General features: G+C 43.5%; 1 protein-coding gene across 2 annotated transcripts in view; it reads right to left on the bottom strand.

Annotated features, from left to right (window-relative positions):
• Positions 1 to 14,540, bottom strand: part of CALU (calumenin) — a 144,724-nt gene that overhangs the window by 60,234 nt on the left and 69,950 nt on the right. For both annotated transcript variants that reach the window (XM_069629528.1, XM_069629529.1), the window contains exon 6: positions 3,856 to 4,055. In XM_069629528.1, the coding sequence (XP_069485629.1) occupies positions 3,856 to 4,055 (200 nt within the window). The remainder of the gene's footprint in view (positions 1 to 3,855; positions 4,056 to 14,540) is intronic.

Raw genomic sequence — 14,540 nt, 5'->3', positions numbered from 1 at the left:
GAGAATATGCATTCTAAAATGCCCCCACACCCCCATCTCTCCCTACTGTCTGGGCCTCGGCCCGGGATGGCCTTCCAAGGCCGAACAGTCTGTCGCCGTGGTCTCCGACGGGCAGTCTGAGTTCACCAGCGTGGCGTTTGAGGCCGGTGAAAGGATAGAAAGAAATACTATTGTTAATTGTGAAAAGTCAATGGCTTAGCGCCGAAAGGAACTCTGCTATACGCATATGTCTAGCATGGCGGAACAAAACAAGCTGAGGGACCTCGACACTTGCGAGATCACGGGTACAGTGGACGTCACACGGGATAGTATTACTGGCACGCCCGCCCTGTCGACATCCCTTTGAGTTTCAAAAACTAATACTCGCAGCTTCCATTAGATGTCGGCCTATGCACAGCATGTGATCTGAGCAGATTCTACAAGCCTCAGAAATATATATAAAAATAAAAAAATAAAAATATGCAATCATACATTATAAAATTGCAGAGCAGATGGGTAGCAATATTTCAGAATTTGCGATTTAATTTTATCATAAATTAATTTTGTGGTATACAGAAGATTGAGTGTCTCCGAATGTAGTTTCTGTACAAAAGTAAATGTAATCGAAACGCATACAGCTCTACATTGAATGTGGTGCTTTCAGTGAAGTCTGTAGACATGCTTTTAATAGATTTGTATATGAAGAAAATTAATTATACTTGAATTTGTCTAGAAGAATGCTTAGCTAACATTTCTATTTCAAATGCAGAATTCTATGAAAATGATTTGAAGAAAGTGATATTACTAAGATAATTATTTGTATAGAGTGCAAACCAAATCAATCTCCAGTATATAAATAACATCCACCCGGATATCATGCAGCATTAAACCGGATATTACCCCACACACCTTTAGAAATAACAATTATCTCCTGAATCAACCAACACCCAGTTCTACACCATTAACCATTATGCCATGGCACTACAATGATCCTTAATGTCAAAAATGGTGTATTTAATCCATACCCTCATTGGCCTTACCTACACCAGGAAACACTTTTTTGGCTGTGTCCAAACATACCACAAAACACAACCTTTTGGTGCATTTCTTGCATGTCACTATGTGCAAACTAACGTGTAAGCCAAATGGAAGCCATTTCAACATGTGTATCAAGCCCTTATGCTGCTATTTGGGCAGAAGGGGGAGGCAACGGTCTCCTTCAGTTTACTTTTAGATACAAGTTCAAAGGTCATGTATGCTTATCATTTTATACCCCAAATGAACCCTTATTCCTCTGTGGAAATAAAATCTTCAGGACCCCATCTTGGAGTTTAAGGACTTTGCATATCCTCAGCTAAACAAGACCAGGCTTTTTGTAGAGTGGCAAAGATTCAGATTAAAATGGCTATCCAGAAGTATATTTGTGGGTTCATTTTAGGAGCCAATTTACATATGTATATATGGTGTGTGCAAGATTTAAGTAAATCATAACAATTTCTAGGGTATTTGAGCAGGGACCTAGCTTCAGGAAGCAACGCAGCGCTTCATAATCAAAATGTACGCGTGGTCTAATGCTATTCTTCTATGTACCACCCACAAATACTTCAATGCTTCAAATACATTCTGATGCAAGATACCACCCCTTTAAGTGAAAATAAAAGAAATTTAGTATGCAATCATTACACAGCTAAAGACTACAGAACCTTCAACAGAATTTCATGAAAGCTGCAAGGGGAGTGGTAGTATAGATTAGAGCAGGATGCACATGGGTGTGACAGTAACGAGGCAGAAAGTGGTTGGTGGGAGTTACAGCATCCATCTAGTTTCTTTCCAGATGCATCACTCATTCAGAACTTCACAACCAAACAACCTACTCAGTTCCGGCAAGCTGCCAAAAATTGTATGGCTCTCATGGCCTTACATTGAATGCTGAAATAAGACCCACAATCACGTAATTGAAAAAGCTTTTTCCACTCGCTTCACCTCACCTTGGTTGAGTATTCCGCATGGCCATAATTTAAGTACAGCTAGAGGTATGAGAAAACCCAGAATATAAAAATATACCTTAACAGCTGCATGGTATTACCACAAAGGTACTCAGGGTCGTCAGTCCTGACCGATTACTGTGCCTTGCAGCACCCAGTTCAATTACTCCCAAAATGATTTCCCAGAAATATACCTCGAGTGACCAGGCCATTAAGCGTGGCCCAATCCGACATGGTGTTTTCAATAAAAGCCCCACCGCAAACATTTCTCTGTCGCAAGTCGGGAGCAAATAAAGGACACAAACCGGCAGGATGGGCACACAGGCACCAATGCTCAGAGCTCTCACATCACTCATTCATTCATTCCCCTTCGCACTAAGAGGCAGAGCAGGCAAGTTGGAAGGTGATTTCCATAAGCTTTGGCAACATTATCACAATCTACTGCAATCGCTCTTCCGAACATGCTTTGTAATGATTGAAATCGGGCTTGCACAAGTACGTGTGTTGTGAGAATTTGAATTCCAACTCCAAAAGCCAACACACTGTGGCTAAATTAATGTGGGGCCAATGAGTAATATGTCCATAATATAACACCAAGCCTTCATGATACAAATCAGAAAGAAAACCAGTTACACAGGTATTAACAAATACAACGTGATCAAGTTGATAGACTAAGAGGTCTGGGCAATATCCACAATGACAGTGTTCCTACACACTAGCTGTACTCCCCAGGCACGCAGGGGACTGCAAAATACACTGCACTTGTAACCGGACCCATCTTGCCATATATAGCTCTGTGTGCAACTTGCACATGCCAGCACTTGCAGTCTTCGGAGGACTAGCATCACACCACTACTGTGCCTCTGCTCTTGGGCCAGTATTGGCAATGGTTGCCAGACTCCATAGCATGCCTTTCAAATACGGATGTATACGAATTTCTCTAATCACAATAGATCGCTCTAAATCACAATTGATCGCAGGAGAATTGCTTGTGGGAAAACTGATCTAATTAGGTCAATTAAAAGACCACTGCGGGGAGGGAAATCCCCTGCAACCCCCTCCCAATCCAAAAAACCCTGCATCCCCCCCACCCAATCCCCTTCTATTATTTATTATCCCATATTCACCCCACACATATAAAAGACCCAAGATACAGGTAAAGGTCAGTTGGGCAGAAGGTTAATTAGGACCACTATTCGGTCAATTAAGACAGTCAATTTGAAAAGTTCAATTTGTGCAATACCTCAAATACACCCTAAATCCATCTTCATTTGGATAAGATAACCAGAGCTCTGAATTATCTTTTATAAAGCATCACTATTTTTGATGAGCCCCTTCAATTCTTAGACATGGAGGCCCATACCCATCGGTCATACTCAACTGCTCTGATGACCACGTGTGGTCATAGTACAATGCAGATGTGATTCACCTCCTACCCCATGAATAGACCAGCTCATTCAGATAGAACCAGATCTGGTCACTCTATGTGCCTATCACTTAAAATGCCATGACTACCAAGGCACCTTCATACTTGGACGAAATACCACCTTTTAGACCAAGCCACTACAAGAAGGAACTACAGACTAGTGCAAGAAAGAAGGAAACAAGCCTCAACTCCGTCTGCTTTGTATGAGGGATCTGCAATAAATAAAACTTGATCAGACTGGCGAGGAAAGGTTCTGGGAAGAACCGATCAGGCTGCCTTTCAAAAGGATACTTGCATTATGTGGGTTGTGGAGAAGAGGTATTCTTGTTTGAGCAGCAAGTTACTGTCCATACCCCCTTTTTGTACAGCGCTCCATTGCCAGCTAGCTAAGTTTGCGCTACATCACTCATTACATGCATTTTTCACAAAAATAAACCATCTCCAGAATAGAGGCAACCCTCTCACCTTGTTTTGGTCAGATTCATAGACAAGGTGGCGAGCTTCAGCCTCGGCATGATCATAGTCTGATGGCAGGATCCAGTCCTTAGTTTCATCCTTGTCCATTTTACCATCACGGTTCTTGTCCCTAAACTCTACAAACTGCTCACGCTCCGTTTTCACCCACTCGGGTTCACCAGCATCCCCATCCTGGTTATACATGTCTCCTGCATTTAGAAAGAAACAAGTGAGAACATAACCACAGTAGTCATAATAGGTTTACCATCTGCTGTATGCAGCCTATATATTGTGGTGGGCATTTGGCCTGCACATATTAACTACTACTCCATTTTGAAATGCCAGGACAGCTCCAATAACAGGCTGCATTTTGCAGAAATTACATTTCTCATAGGTTCATATAACATGTTAGTCGGCTTCAACAGACCCATAAAAAGAAAGAATATCAACACAAGTAGCCAAATAATACCCTCAAAAAAGGAAACTGTTAGCCAGTAAAGCTGTGCACTAGGGAGGATTAGCATTTTCAAGGCAGATGCCTTACAAAACACCAGGCACAACCATTTTCAAATTCTATTTTACTGCTCCTATTTGCATGCCATGCTTCAAGCACCAAAGCCAAAACATTTGTGAGTGCTTAGAATTTCCAGATGGAAGGTCTACTGGCATCTGCAAATAGTGTACAATCAAGGAAGCTCAGAAGTCGATACTGAAGGGTGTCATGTGTGAAGGTGTTAGAACTCCAGGATTGTAGGTTGTGTGATGTGTATAGGTGTGCTATAAATGCCATAAGTGTTTCAGGGAGCAACATGGCAAGCGAGAGACAATGCGCTTACTAGGCCAGGTGTGACATTGAGACCGCGCAAGTGCAGGGGGTGGGGGGGGGGGGAGAAAGGGAGTGGCAGTGCAGTGCATAGGATAACAGTAAAATAAATAAGACAATACATAAAAATTGCAGCCAGCTGGTGGCAAGTGCACGGGTAAGTGCAGACATCAAGTGTCAAGTGCTGGTAGGGGTCTGTAGGGATACAGAAACAGTCCCTAAGTGCAAGGGTTGCTGGGGGGGGGGGGGAGCAGGACAGGTGTGCAACTGGCAGGGAGGGGACCTGGGCCCGAGATCAGACGGTAGCCAGGTAACCAGTGCAGTTTCAGGTTAAGCCAGGAGGAGAGGAGGGGAGAAAGCAGAAGCAAAGGTCAAGGTCTTGAGGTGCTTCCGGAACCGGAGATGGTTTCAGAGAGGCAGCAAGGCTGTTGCAGAGTGAGGCCCCAGCAGAAACAAGCTATCTTCCACCAACTCGTTGCTTGGAGAAGCAAATGGCCCTGAGGGAGTTGGAGGATTATGAGCAAAGAACTCGGGAAGGACGATCTTTAGGAAGAGCGAGTTGAAGGTAGTGAGGCACCAGAAGGCCTTGTGGACAATGCAGAGGGGTATGCCCATAGGAACAAGATGCAGAAGATCTAGAATTTAACAAGAACACCATCTGATGTATGGTGGCAGCACTCTCCTGAATATGAAGAGTTGACCAGGAAGATTGACTAAGAATCTATTAAAAACATTCCTGTGAGAGTTCAGTTTGGATACCTTAGATACACACGTGACATTTCACCTTTATTTTGTAAATATAGCCAAGGTTGCGAAAAGGTACTGCAAAAACGAGCTAACATTTCCCACTTGGGAAGCTCTTTGAGGTGCTTACTGTGGCAACATAACTTGCCTCATCCTGAGCCGAGTTGCATCCTATGAGGCAACAACCACTTTCAGAGAGATTGAATTTGCTCGAAAGGTTTGACTAATGTTCTACATTCCCGAACTGGGAGACAAACGAGAAGCAGGTTCTTAAAATAGTAGCAGTACGAGTGGAGTTTTTTTTTTTTAAAGGCTTGGGTACCCGTTATGCCGAGCCCACTAAAACAAGGTTGCTAAACAGTACAGGCATTAGACATAATTCCAAACTTACAGGCCAGGGAGACATTTCAAGGCATGAAACACTTCTGTGATGGCCAAGACACAGTATCATTTGCAGATTAGGAAGGGTCAAAATCCCACATTGGAAATTCTAAGAGCAGTTCAGCACCTGCTTGAAGCCTATGAGCACTGGGCTAGCTTGGCAATAGCAACTACCACAGGTTACGTTTGCCAATTTGCGGCATACAAAACATAGTTCTGGGGAATGAAGGCTGTGCATTTGGGAATGTGTCTAAAAGCATTGCAACAACTTTGAAGACAGTTGAAGCGTAATTAGTCCTAACATGGACAGGCGTTTCAATTTACATCTCATGCAAAGGTGGAAGTGCTGCAAAATCTATGAACTAGCTCCCCAGATGGGCATCACCCATTATGCAGGAGCTAAAACAGCCAGGAGCCGCTTTTTTCTCCTACTCCAATGTTTGTAATGCGATAAACAGTCAGGTAACCACTGAAGCGTATCATTCACGATACAGCGAAAAACTAAAATTCAGATGCTATTCTCAGCCCTTCTGGTGGTCATCAGGTAATTTAAGCATAGGCCGGCTTCTATTATTTTTTGGCTTAAACCGGTAGCAACGGTCGAGCAGTTCAGGTAATTCTCAGGAGGGGCGTGGAGTAGACATCAATACAGGGCAAATAAAGGGATGTTAGGAGGGATTTCCAGAATCCGTAGCAGTGTGTGGTTCTGAGAGGTCAAGCTAGTGGCTAAACAAAAGGTTTTTCACACGTGGTCTAACCAAACTGAGCAGTAAGGATTAGGAGATAAGGGGTTTGGTACGTGGGGGAAATCAATTAAAAAGTATTTGGAGCTCCACACATTTGCATAAAAACATACACTAGGCCAAAAACACGCAGGCTACTATAAAGTACACACAATTATGTACATATGTAGGCCCAAAGGCACTAAACACTATTACTGTATGCAACTGTAAAGCATAAACGTTTCAAGTGGAGAAGAGACATGAAGCAAATAAAACCTATGGCAGTTACCAAAAGCTTAAGCAGTCCTTTAGCTAGAGATGTTAAGTCTATAGTTAATAGGCAAGTATCTGGATAAGTGCTTTGCAAGTCAGAGTCCGTATTCAACAAGACAAACTATTAGCTTTGGAAGCACACTTCTGTAGAACCCCAGCAAGGAGTTCCCAATCAGGACTACCCCGCCCAGTCAGGTAAGGCAAGAGTAGTCAAAGTATTAGGCTATAGTCCCATTGAATCCCTGTGTGGTGAGGGGGGCCACGAAACATGCAAGATGTTCGTGAATTTCCTTAAGCCCTGTGGTCCGGGTCTTTAGGTGCATGGACTCGAATTTGGTGCCATTAGTCTGAGCCAGTAATGCTCCTGCCAGTCAGGGTTTATTGCTAAAATCATTCTTGGTTTTGTTTTTCTATTCTAGACATGTGGGATAGGTCCTTTTGCCCCACCCCCTCCATCTTGTAACAATGTTCACTTAGTGAAGGGCACTTAATCTACCAATTGTACAGTTCTCTAAAATTGACATATCAAATGTGTAGTCTTGGTAGTGTAACATAATTAAAGTCTGAATGGCACCCGGCCTATAGCAAAGATTCCATTACCTTGTTCACCACTAACATGCTCTGGAATATGATCGGCTTTATGAAGTACTGAGTAAGCTCAGGAGTTGCAGTAATTTATTAAAAATAAAATGTGTTAATGGCGTACCTTCAGCTTTCCCCATTATAAACTATTGTGCGAGTGAGCATTGAATGACAGGTGGTGCAAGTTCATCCAGAGCAGATAAAGCAATATCCAGAGCACATCAGGTGGGGAATTAACAAGCAAAAGGGAGAATACGGCCAAGAATACAAATATCTGACAGGAGACATGTTGAATATCAAGTAAAGATTAATTACAGTAGTGGCTAACCTAGTCCTCATCACCTTTTAGTAACTATGAGCAACAACTTTTAGTTACTCCAATGTACCGTCCTTTTACTTCATATTTGTGGAAGTGCGAGAGGGCTTGCAGAATAACTTCAGAAAAGGGTACAATATGGGACCAAAAAAGGGACAGACAATTTAACTACATTTTAATACAACAGGTAGTGCATGTTCTAATAGCATAATATTTTAAGATCCTGAATGTTGATACAGACTCCATAAAAAATAAAACTGGCAAAGAAGACTGTCATTCTTTAACAAGATCTTCAGTCAGTGTCCTATGGTAAGTTTGGACCAAAATTACAGTGTTTTGAAACAATGGAAGAAAATATGAAAATGAACAAATCGAAGAGCCCATGACTAAGGATATAAATTTAGCAGAGCAACTCTGGGCGGGGGTGGAGAGGGGGCAAAAGATCCACATCAAGGATGTCCCAGCCATGAGCTGCCTATCCTTCAGGCGTACAACTCTAACTTCAGCCTGCTGCTATGGTAACAGACAGAGGAGGGACCATTTTCGGCAGGCTGTCCGCCCCCATGGCCCTCTGTGGCAAAGTCAAGTAAAGGTCAATTCTAGTAGTGGCTAACCTAGCCCTAATCACCTTTCAACTGTAACTATGAGCAACAACTTTCAATTACTCCAACGTCCAGTCCTTTTACTTCATATTTGTGGAAGATTTCCCACAAAGGTACAAACTCAAGGGTTGAAGACCTAGCCACTCAAAGCAAAGAGGTTCTAGTAATGCCTGCCTGTTAGGTATGTTTCTCTAAAGTCCGACTGGTGTGGGACTTCATAAGACATCTCTTGGTATTAGGGACCCAACTCTTAATATAGGTCTGTACTACACAAGTCGGTAGAGTGGCTGAGCAGCCAGGCTCATGTTAGGCGGTAGTTGTGAGCGGTAGAGCAGTACAATGAAATCAGTTCACACAGATATCCAAGTAAACACTCAGATTAAAAAAATAAAATAAATATACATACATATACACATATATATATATATATATATATACATAAAAAATGCAGCAACTAAATAACATTCAATGTGTAATGAATCAGTTTACATAAGAAACAATGCAGGTGAGTAACTGTCTAGGCTTTACATATCCAGCACACAGAGCGACTTCAATTAAGGTCATTATCAGCACATAAATAATCACAAAAAGTTCTGAGAGCACCTCTATTGGGAACAGACAACCTGTTCTATGGGAAGGTGCCCAATCCGGCGGGTATACAACCACATTTTAGCTCACTATCTTTTACAGAGCCGAAATATCCATTTGCATATCAGCCTTTGTCCCACCCACAAGGGCAGTCCAGCACCGAACTGCTAGGCAAGTCTTCTCTGAACAGGAGTACCAAAAGTTAATTAACCAGTCAGTGGTTCTTGAAGAAACAAGCCCCAAAGGACTGTGAAAGTGAAGAACATGTAGCTGGCTTCCTCCTAGGTGCAGCTTTGCAGACCCGCCTCCCCGATTCCTGCTCCTTGGTCGTGGTGACGAAAGGGGGGGGGGGGGGGAACCTCTGGTGGGCTTCGGCAGCAGGACTCGGGAGAAGGATTTGGCAAAAATGGATTCAGCGCAATCCAGTGGCTGTGTGGTTTTGGCAACTTTTCTTAGCACAAAAAAAAAAAATATCGCTGGTTGCATTCTATTCGATTACTCGGTCCTGAACTCTGGCGAGAGGACTTTTGGTGAATCATTCCTACCTCTGGAGGTCCACACGGATGCCTGCAAAGTTTCAGCTGGGTTCAATCCTCTGAAGACTATTCACTCGTTAATGGTCCAGCTACCCCAGGTACTAGGATTCTGCAGCCCAGGAAAGTCACAGCAAGTTGCGGGATGGCCCAAAATGAAGGTCTTCAGGCTAGTTGGCCCCACCAGCCTAAGGGAGTAAGTAGTCCTCGGCGGGTCTTCCCTGTTGTGAAAACAGGGTCAGCACAGCTGCAAGTCTTCACCAGTGCTTCCGCAGTCCTGGAAGGTGCTGCTGGCCTCTCTGCTAGTCTTCCGATTCCTTGCTCCAGTGGTCGACCTGTCTGTGGTCCCAAAATCCTCACCTTTTATGCTGGAACCCATTCATTCACACACAGCTGTCAATCACATGGGGGTTGGCTGTTCTCCAGGACAGCTAGCCGTCCAGTTAGAATTGGTTTCAACCAGGCATATCTGCAGACAAAGGACAGTGACGTTTCAGGATCCTCACTCACTTCCCAGACACACTGGAGCCTGGTGGTGCTTCAATTTTGATTTTATTTGTAGACCCTGAAACTTCTCACCCCCCAGTCCTGAGGAAAGTTTGAGAACCGCCAAATACAAGAACTGTAATTGTGTTAAAGTTTTCGAGCTGGAAACACCAATAGTGTCGACTATGAAAGTGTCTTGTAATGGTAGCAACACACTGATTCACCAAATACTAACCTCACCAAACAATGCAGTATTGGACGAAACATATAAGAGCTCCATATGACTGATAATATAGATGGCATAGGTACTTGTTGATAAACTGTGAAATTGTTGGAATTATGACAATTGTAGCATGGATAGGACAACGTTTTTAAATCATGTATAAAGATAAATAAACTGACTGTATTTTGTGGTATAACAAATGAGTCAATGTACTGCTAGAAAAAGACAGGTCCACCAACAGATCTGTTACTAATTGGGTACACCACACACACCAACAGGTGGAGAAAGGAGGGGTAGCCTATATCCACCCAATCTATGTGTCATATTTAGTCTGTCATGAGATAGGCCCCCCGAAAACAAAAGAGGGGGAGACATACCCCATACTTTTACAAAGCTTCCTATTCAGTACACAAAGCCAATCAGAAGACCTGGAATGTGCCTATTTGAAACATTTCGATGCAGTACCCCCCCCTCAGCTTCAGAATATTAATTTTAGGGGGAAAAGTAGAAAACAAAACCTGCTTCAAGCAAATATCAGAGCGCACTTTGTACGAAAGGACAGGCATGTCCACAAGAATCACAGTTTTCTTATGAAAAACTAAACTTTTGTCAATAAGATTTGAAGCGTTTCAACTTGCTATTAATGAGCCCTTAGCAACAGTAGACTTAACTTCCATGGAAAACTTGGTGGCAACAACTTGAAAGCCAGAACAGCAAAAACTGAATTGCTCCGCTAGGGACATTTTCCCCTGCAACCCTCTGAGGGGTGTGAAACCATCTATGTTAAGGACAAGACAGAGCTGCAACCAAACTAATCTAAACTCGTTGGAGAGCAATTTCAGAACAGTAAGGCTTTACTCAAGGGAGGGGAGCAGGTGGAAGAGTACTTGCACTAGCAGAAACGTCATTGGGGCCAGTATGCTAGCTTTTTCTGTTTAGATAATTCCGAATCTTCAAGGCCTACGAATGATTGCCGTATTCTCTTGTTCCCTTGCCGTTTTGTTTATTTGATATAGTGCTAGTCCAAAACCCTCAGGTAGCTGGGCGCAGGCAATACAAGAATACTGAAGAACTTGGTTACAGCATTGTGTGCATAGTATACTTATTTGCAGAGCAATAGGAGAATACTTAGCAACTGCATTCACAAAGATCGTCATTTAACAAAGGGGAGGTAGGGGAGTGTGGGTCAAGGCAAAGGTGATAGGTCATAAAGGAAGTAAGTCAGGTTTTGAGGTCATTAGCTCGTAGCCAGGTAGTAACTTTCCGTCTAAAGCTAGGGTAGGGATGGTCAGTTCTAAGGTCAACAGGGAGTCCATTCCATGTTTGGGTAGCTATAACTGGGAAGCTAGAGCTTCCAGCAGAACTCTTTGTATCTGGGAACCATAAGCTTGTGGGCATTGGCCAGTCTCGTGGGTCTGTCAGACCCACTTTTAGTAACCCTGTCAACAAGGTAGGAAGGAGCTATATTGTTAAGACATTTAGAGGTAAGAGGGTTTTGAGAGTTATCCTGTCTCTGATTTTGAGTCAGTCAATATTTTGCTGCGAAATGCCGAGATGTGCTCTCCGATCGGGATATTTAGCGCTGCTCTAAGAGCGTTATTTGAAGCACTTCACCTGTGTATAAGCGCTATACAGATACACAATAAATAAATCTTGAATAAAAAAAGTGAATACTTCAGAGCAGCTGAATATCATATTACGCTGAAATCACACCGTGCAAATACATAGTACACTAAAGCAGTATGGACATAAAAATAGTTAAGGCCTGGGCAGACTTTTCCACCCCTGTATTAGACTGCGGTAAACGCAGGGTATTATGCTAAAGAGTGGGGAGAAAAAGAGATTAAACATTAGTAACTATATCTAGGGTGGAAAATGTGCACTAGCCATTTGACTCTTGGCGAGTAAGAAATGGTGTGCTATGTGTATGCATAGAACAGAGGTGGCATGTGGTCTTATGGCTGGCTAGTGGCTTGCAAATGGAATATTTTCCCCTCCAATATTACATAGCCCCGTTTAGGACCAACAATGTCACTCTGAACACACAGGATTACAACCTCTAGATGACAGTAAACCAGGTTACACTTGGGTAATCCATATAGTGTGCCTCTAGAGGGGGTGAAGGAGTTCAAGGTCTAGAATTTTAAGCAATGCCCAGAGGGCCACCAAACGTCAGGCTATACCTTTGTCTCTATTCACTCCCTAGAAATAACTGGAAATCAAATAACCAAGGTTAGATAGAGTTTACCAATACATGTCTATGCACAGGATTGCACCGATTAAGAATTCTCCAACTAAAAACCCAGTCTTTGGTGAGAAACTCCAAGGACCAAAGAGTGATCCAGGAAAAATGTCAAGTGAGGTTAGAACCCTTTTTATTCCCTTTGGAGGACTTTTAAAACCTGTTTCCTCAAAGGAATCAACAAGACGAAATCCCTAGGCAAACCATGAATTAAAGCTAGAAAAGTCCCAGTTCCATCCCACAGATGCAGCCAGAGATACCTCCAACCCTAGGAAGGCCATAAGGGGCCCCTTTCGACAGCTCCAGATCTCCAGTTCCAGGTTAAGACCCAGCCAGCTAGAGAAGCTAAGGTGTCGAGCAGGATTCAGGCAAATTGTTTTCAAATCAATGGTGATTTGCGGTAAAGTACTTTCAGTGCCAATCACTGAAAATTCAGTTTGGAGATGCCGGTAAATCGAGTAAGTACAGGCTTCTTTTACAGGGCTGTGACAAGGATCCATCCCCATGGATTTGCACTCCAGATTAACAATAACCCAGACAGACTAGGGGGCAAATCAGGTTGCAAGCTACTAGCAAGCACTTGCTGCCACAATTCTACACACAAAGCAGGTGTTACTCGCCAAGTCAAATATCACTACCCAAATAAAAAAGTGTGTTCCCAGGGGGGCAGTCCACTAGCCGGAAGCTCGATAAAGCACCAGACACCCAGGGTATCTGGGGCAGCTTAGAGGGCAGGACAGGGCATCCATCCAAGAATAGCTCCAAGAAGGGAGCAATAGATTTAGGCAATCAGGAGGGGCCAAGACTGAGCTGAAGTCGAGTAATGGCAAACCATCCTTCATGAGGGAGGCTCCATGCGTAGAGGTGCCTGGAACAGGAGGATTTACCAAGAAAGGAGCACAGCAACAATGCAGATTTGGTCCCAGCATAAGAGTAAAATTCCAGCAGCACATGAAACTGGAAGGTCAAAGAGGCCAGGGTCCAGACAGTACAGCCAAACCTGGTCCTTGGCAGTAGCAGTTCCATCTTTGTAACAATTCTCCAAAAACTCAGGCAAGAATCCGAGGGATGCAGTCTCTTGTTAGAGAGAATTTTCAGTTTATGTGCATATTCCCTTTAACCGGAGAAACCACCAGCACTTTTTCTGGACTCTGGGCTTTTTTATTTTAATCTGAGTGAGTGGAACATTTTACCACTCACTCTCTCGGACTGGGATTTTTGATTTACTGTTTAATGTAGAGTTTGGTAAACTCCATAGGCATCTGCTTTGTGCTTGGTGACACACCGCACCCTCAGCAGTGTCACTGAGGAGTCACCTGGACTTAATGTTTCAATGTATTTTCTTGTGAGAACTACAGTTCCCAAGAACAGAAATACTTACCTTTTGTGGATCCAGCACACCAACTTATGTGGGGTGCTGGAGGTTACATAGTAACTCCTTATCCCACTTCTCATGTAACATTTTGTTACACTGACTAACTTAAAATGCTGGTTACTTTTTACTACCTTTTGTGCAGGTTACTAGCAGGCAGATTTCTCAGCTGTAGTACAGCACACCCATGGTTGACCATTTTTTTTCTCAAAATGGCGCGTCTTTTGCCATTTTCCGTTTGTCAGTTCCTTCTGGACTTTGACTCCATCCTTTAGAATAGATGAGTCCTTTGTAAGATTTGCCTTTGGCGGGCTTCAGCCCTGATGCCCGCCCAGGCTCCAGTGTTGTCTGGGAAGGCATGAAGTGAGGGAGGAGCTTGAAACTTCACTGTCCTACTTAATCACTTAATCGGTATGCCTGGCTTAAAACAAGTTCCAACTAGGCGGCTGGTGTTCTCGAGTAGAGCCCCACCACCCCCAGTTGATTGACAGCTCCATGACTGACAGGGATCCTGCATAAAAGGCAAGTATTGTGTGACGAGTCGACCACTGGAACAAGGAATCCGAAGCAGAGCAGAGACGCCAGCACCTTCTTCCAGGTCCACGAAAGCACCAGTGAAGCTTTGCTGACCGTTTTCACAGACGGGGAAGACCTGCCGGTGGAAGGCAGGTGAGGTGACTTGGTCACTCCGCTTTCCCCCACAGGAAGCAGCCCGAGAGGGAGACTTTTTAGAACCCTCACAAGTTTGATTTGAGCAATTTGTGAGCCCCAAAGAAGGCAGTGGGACCACTGGATGCCAAACCTGTA

The sequence above is a fragment of the Ambystoma mexicanum genome, chromosome 12, assembly GCF_040938575.1.
Source record: "Ambystoma mexicanum isolate Mex_15411 chromosome 12, UKY_AmexF1_1, whole genome shotgun sequence".
NCBI classification, from domain to species: domain Eukaryota; kingdom Metazoa; phylum Chordata; class Amphibia; order Caudata; family Ambystomatidae; genus Ambystoma; species Ambystoma mexicanum.
Note: the sequence above shows the minus strand (reverse complement) of the source record. Positions and strands in the feature narration are given on the sequence as shown.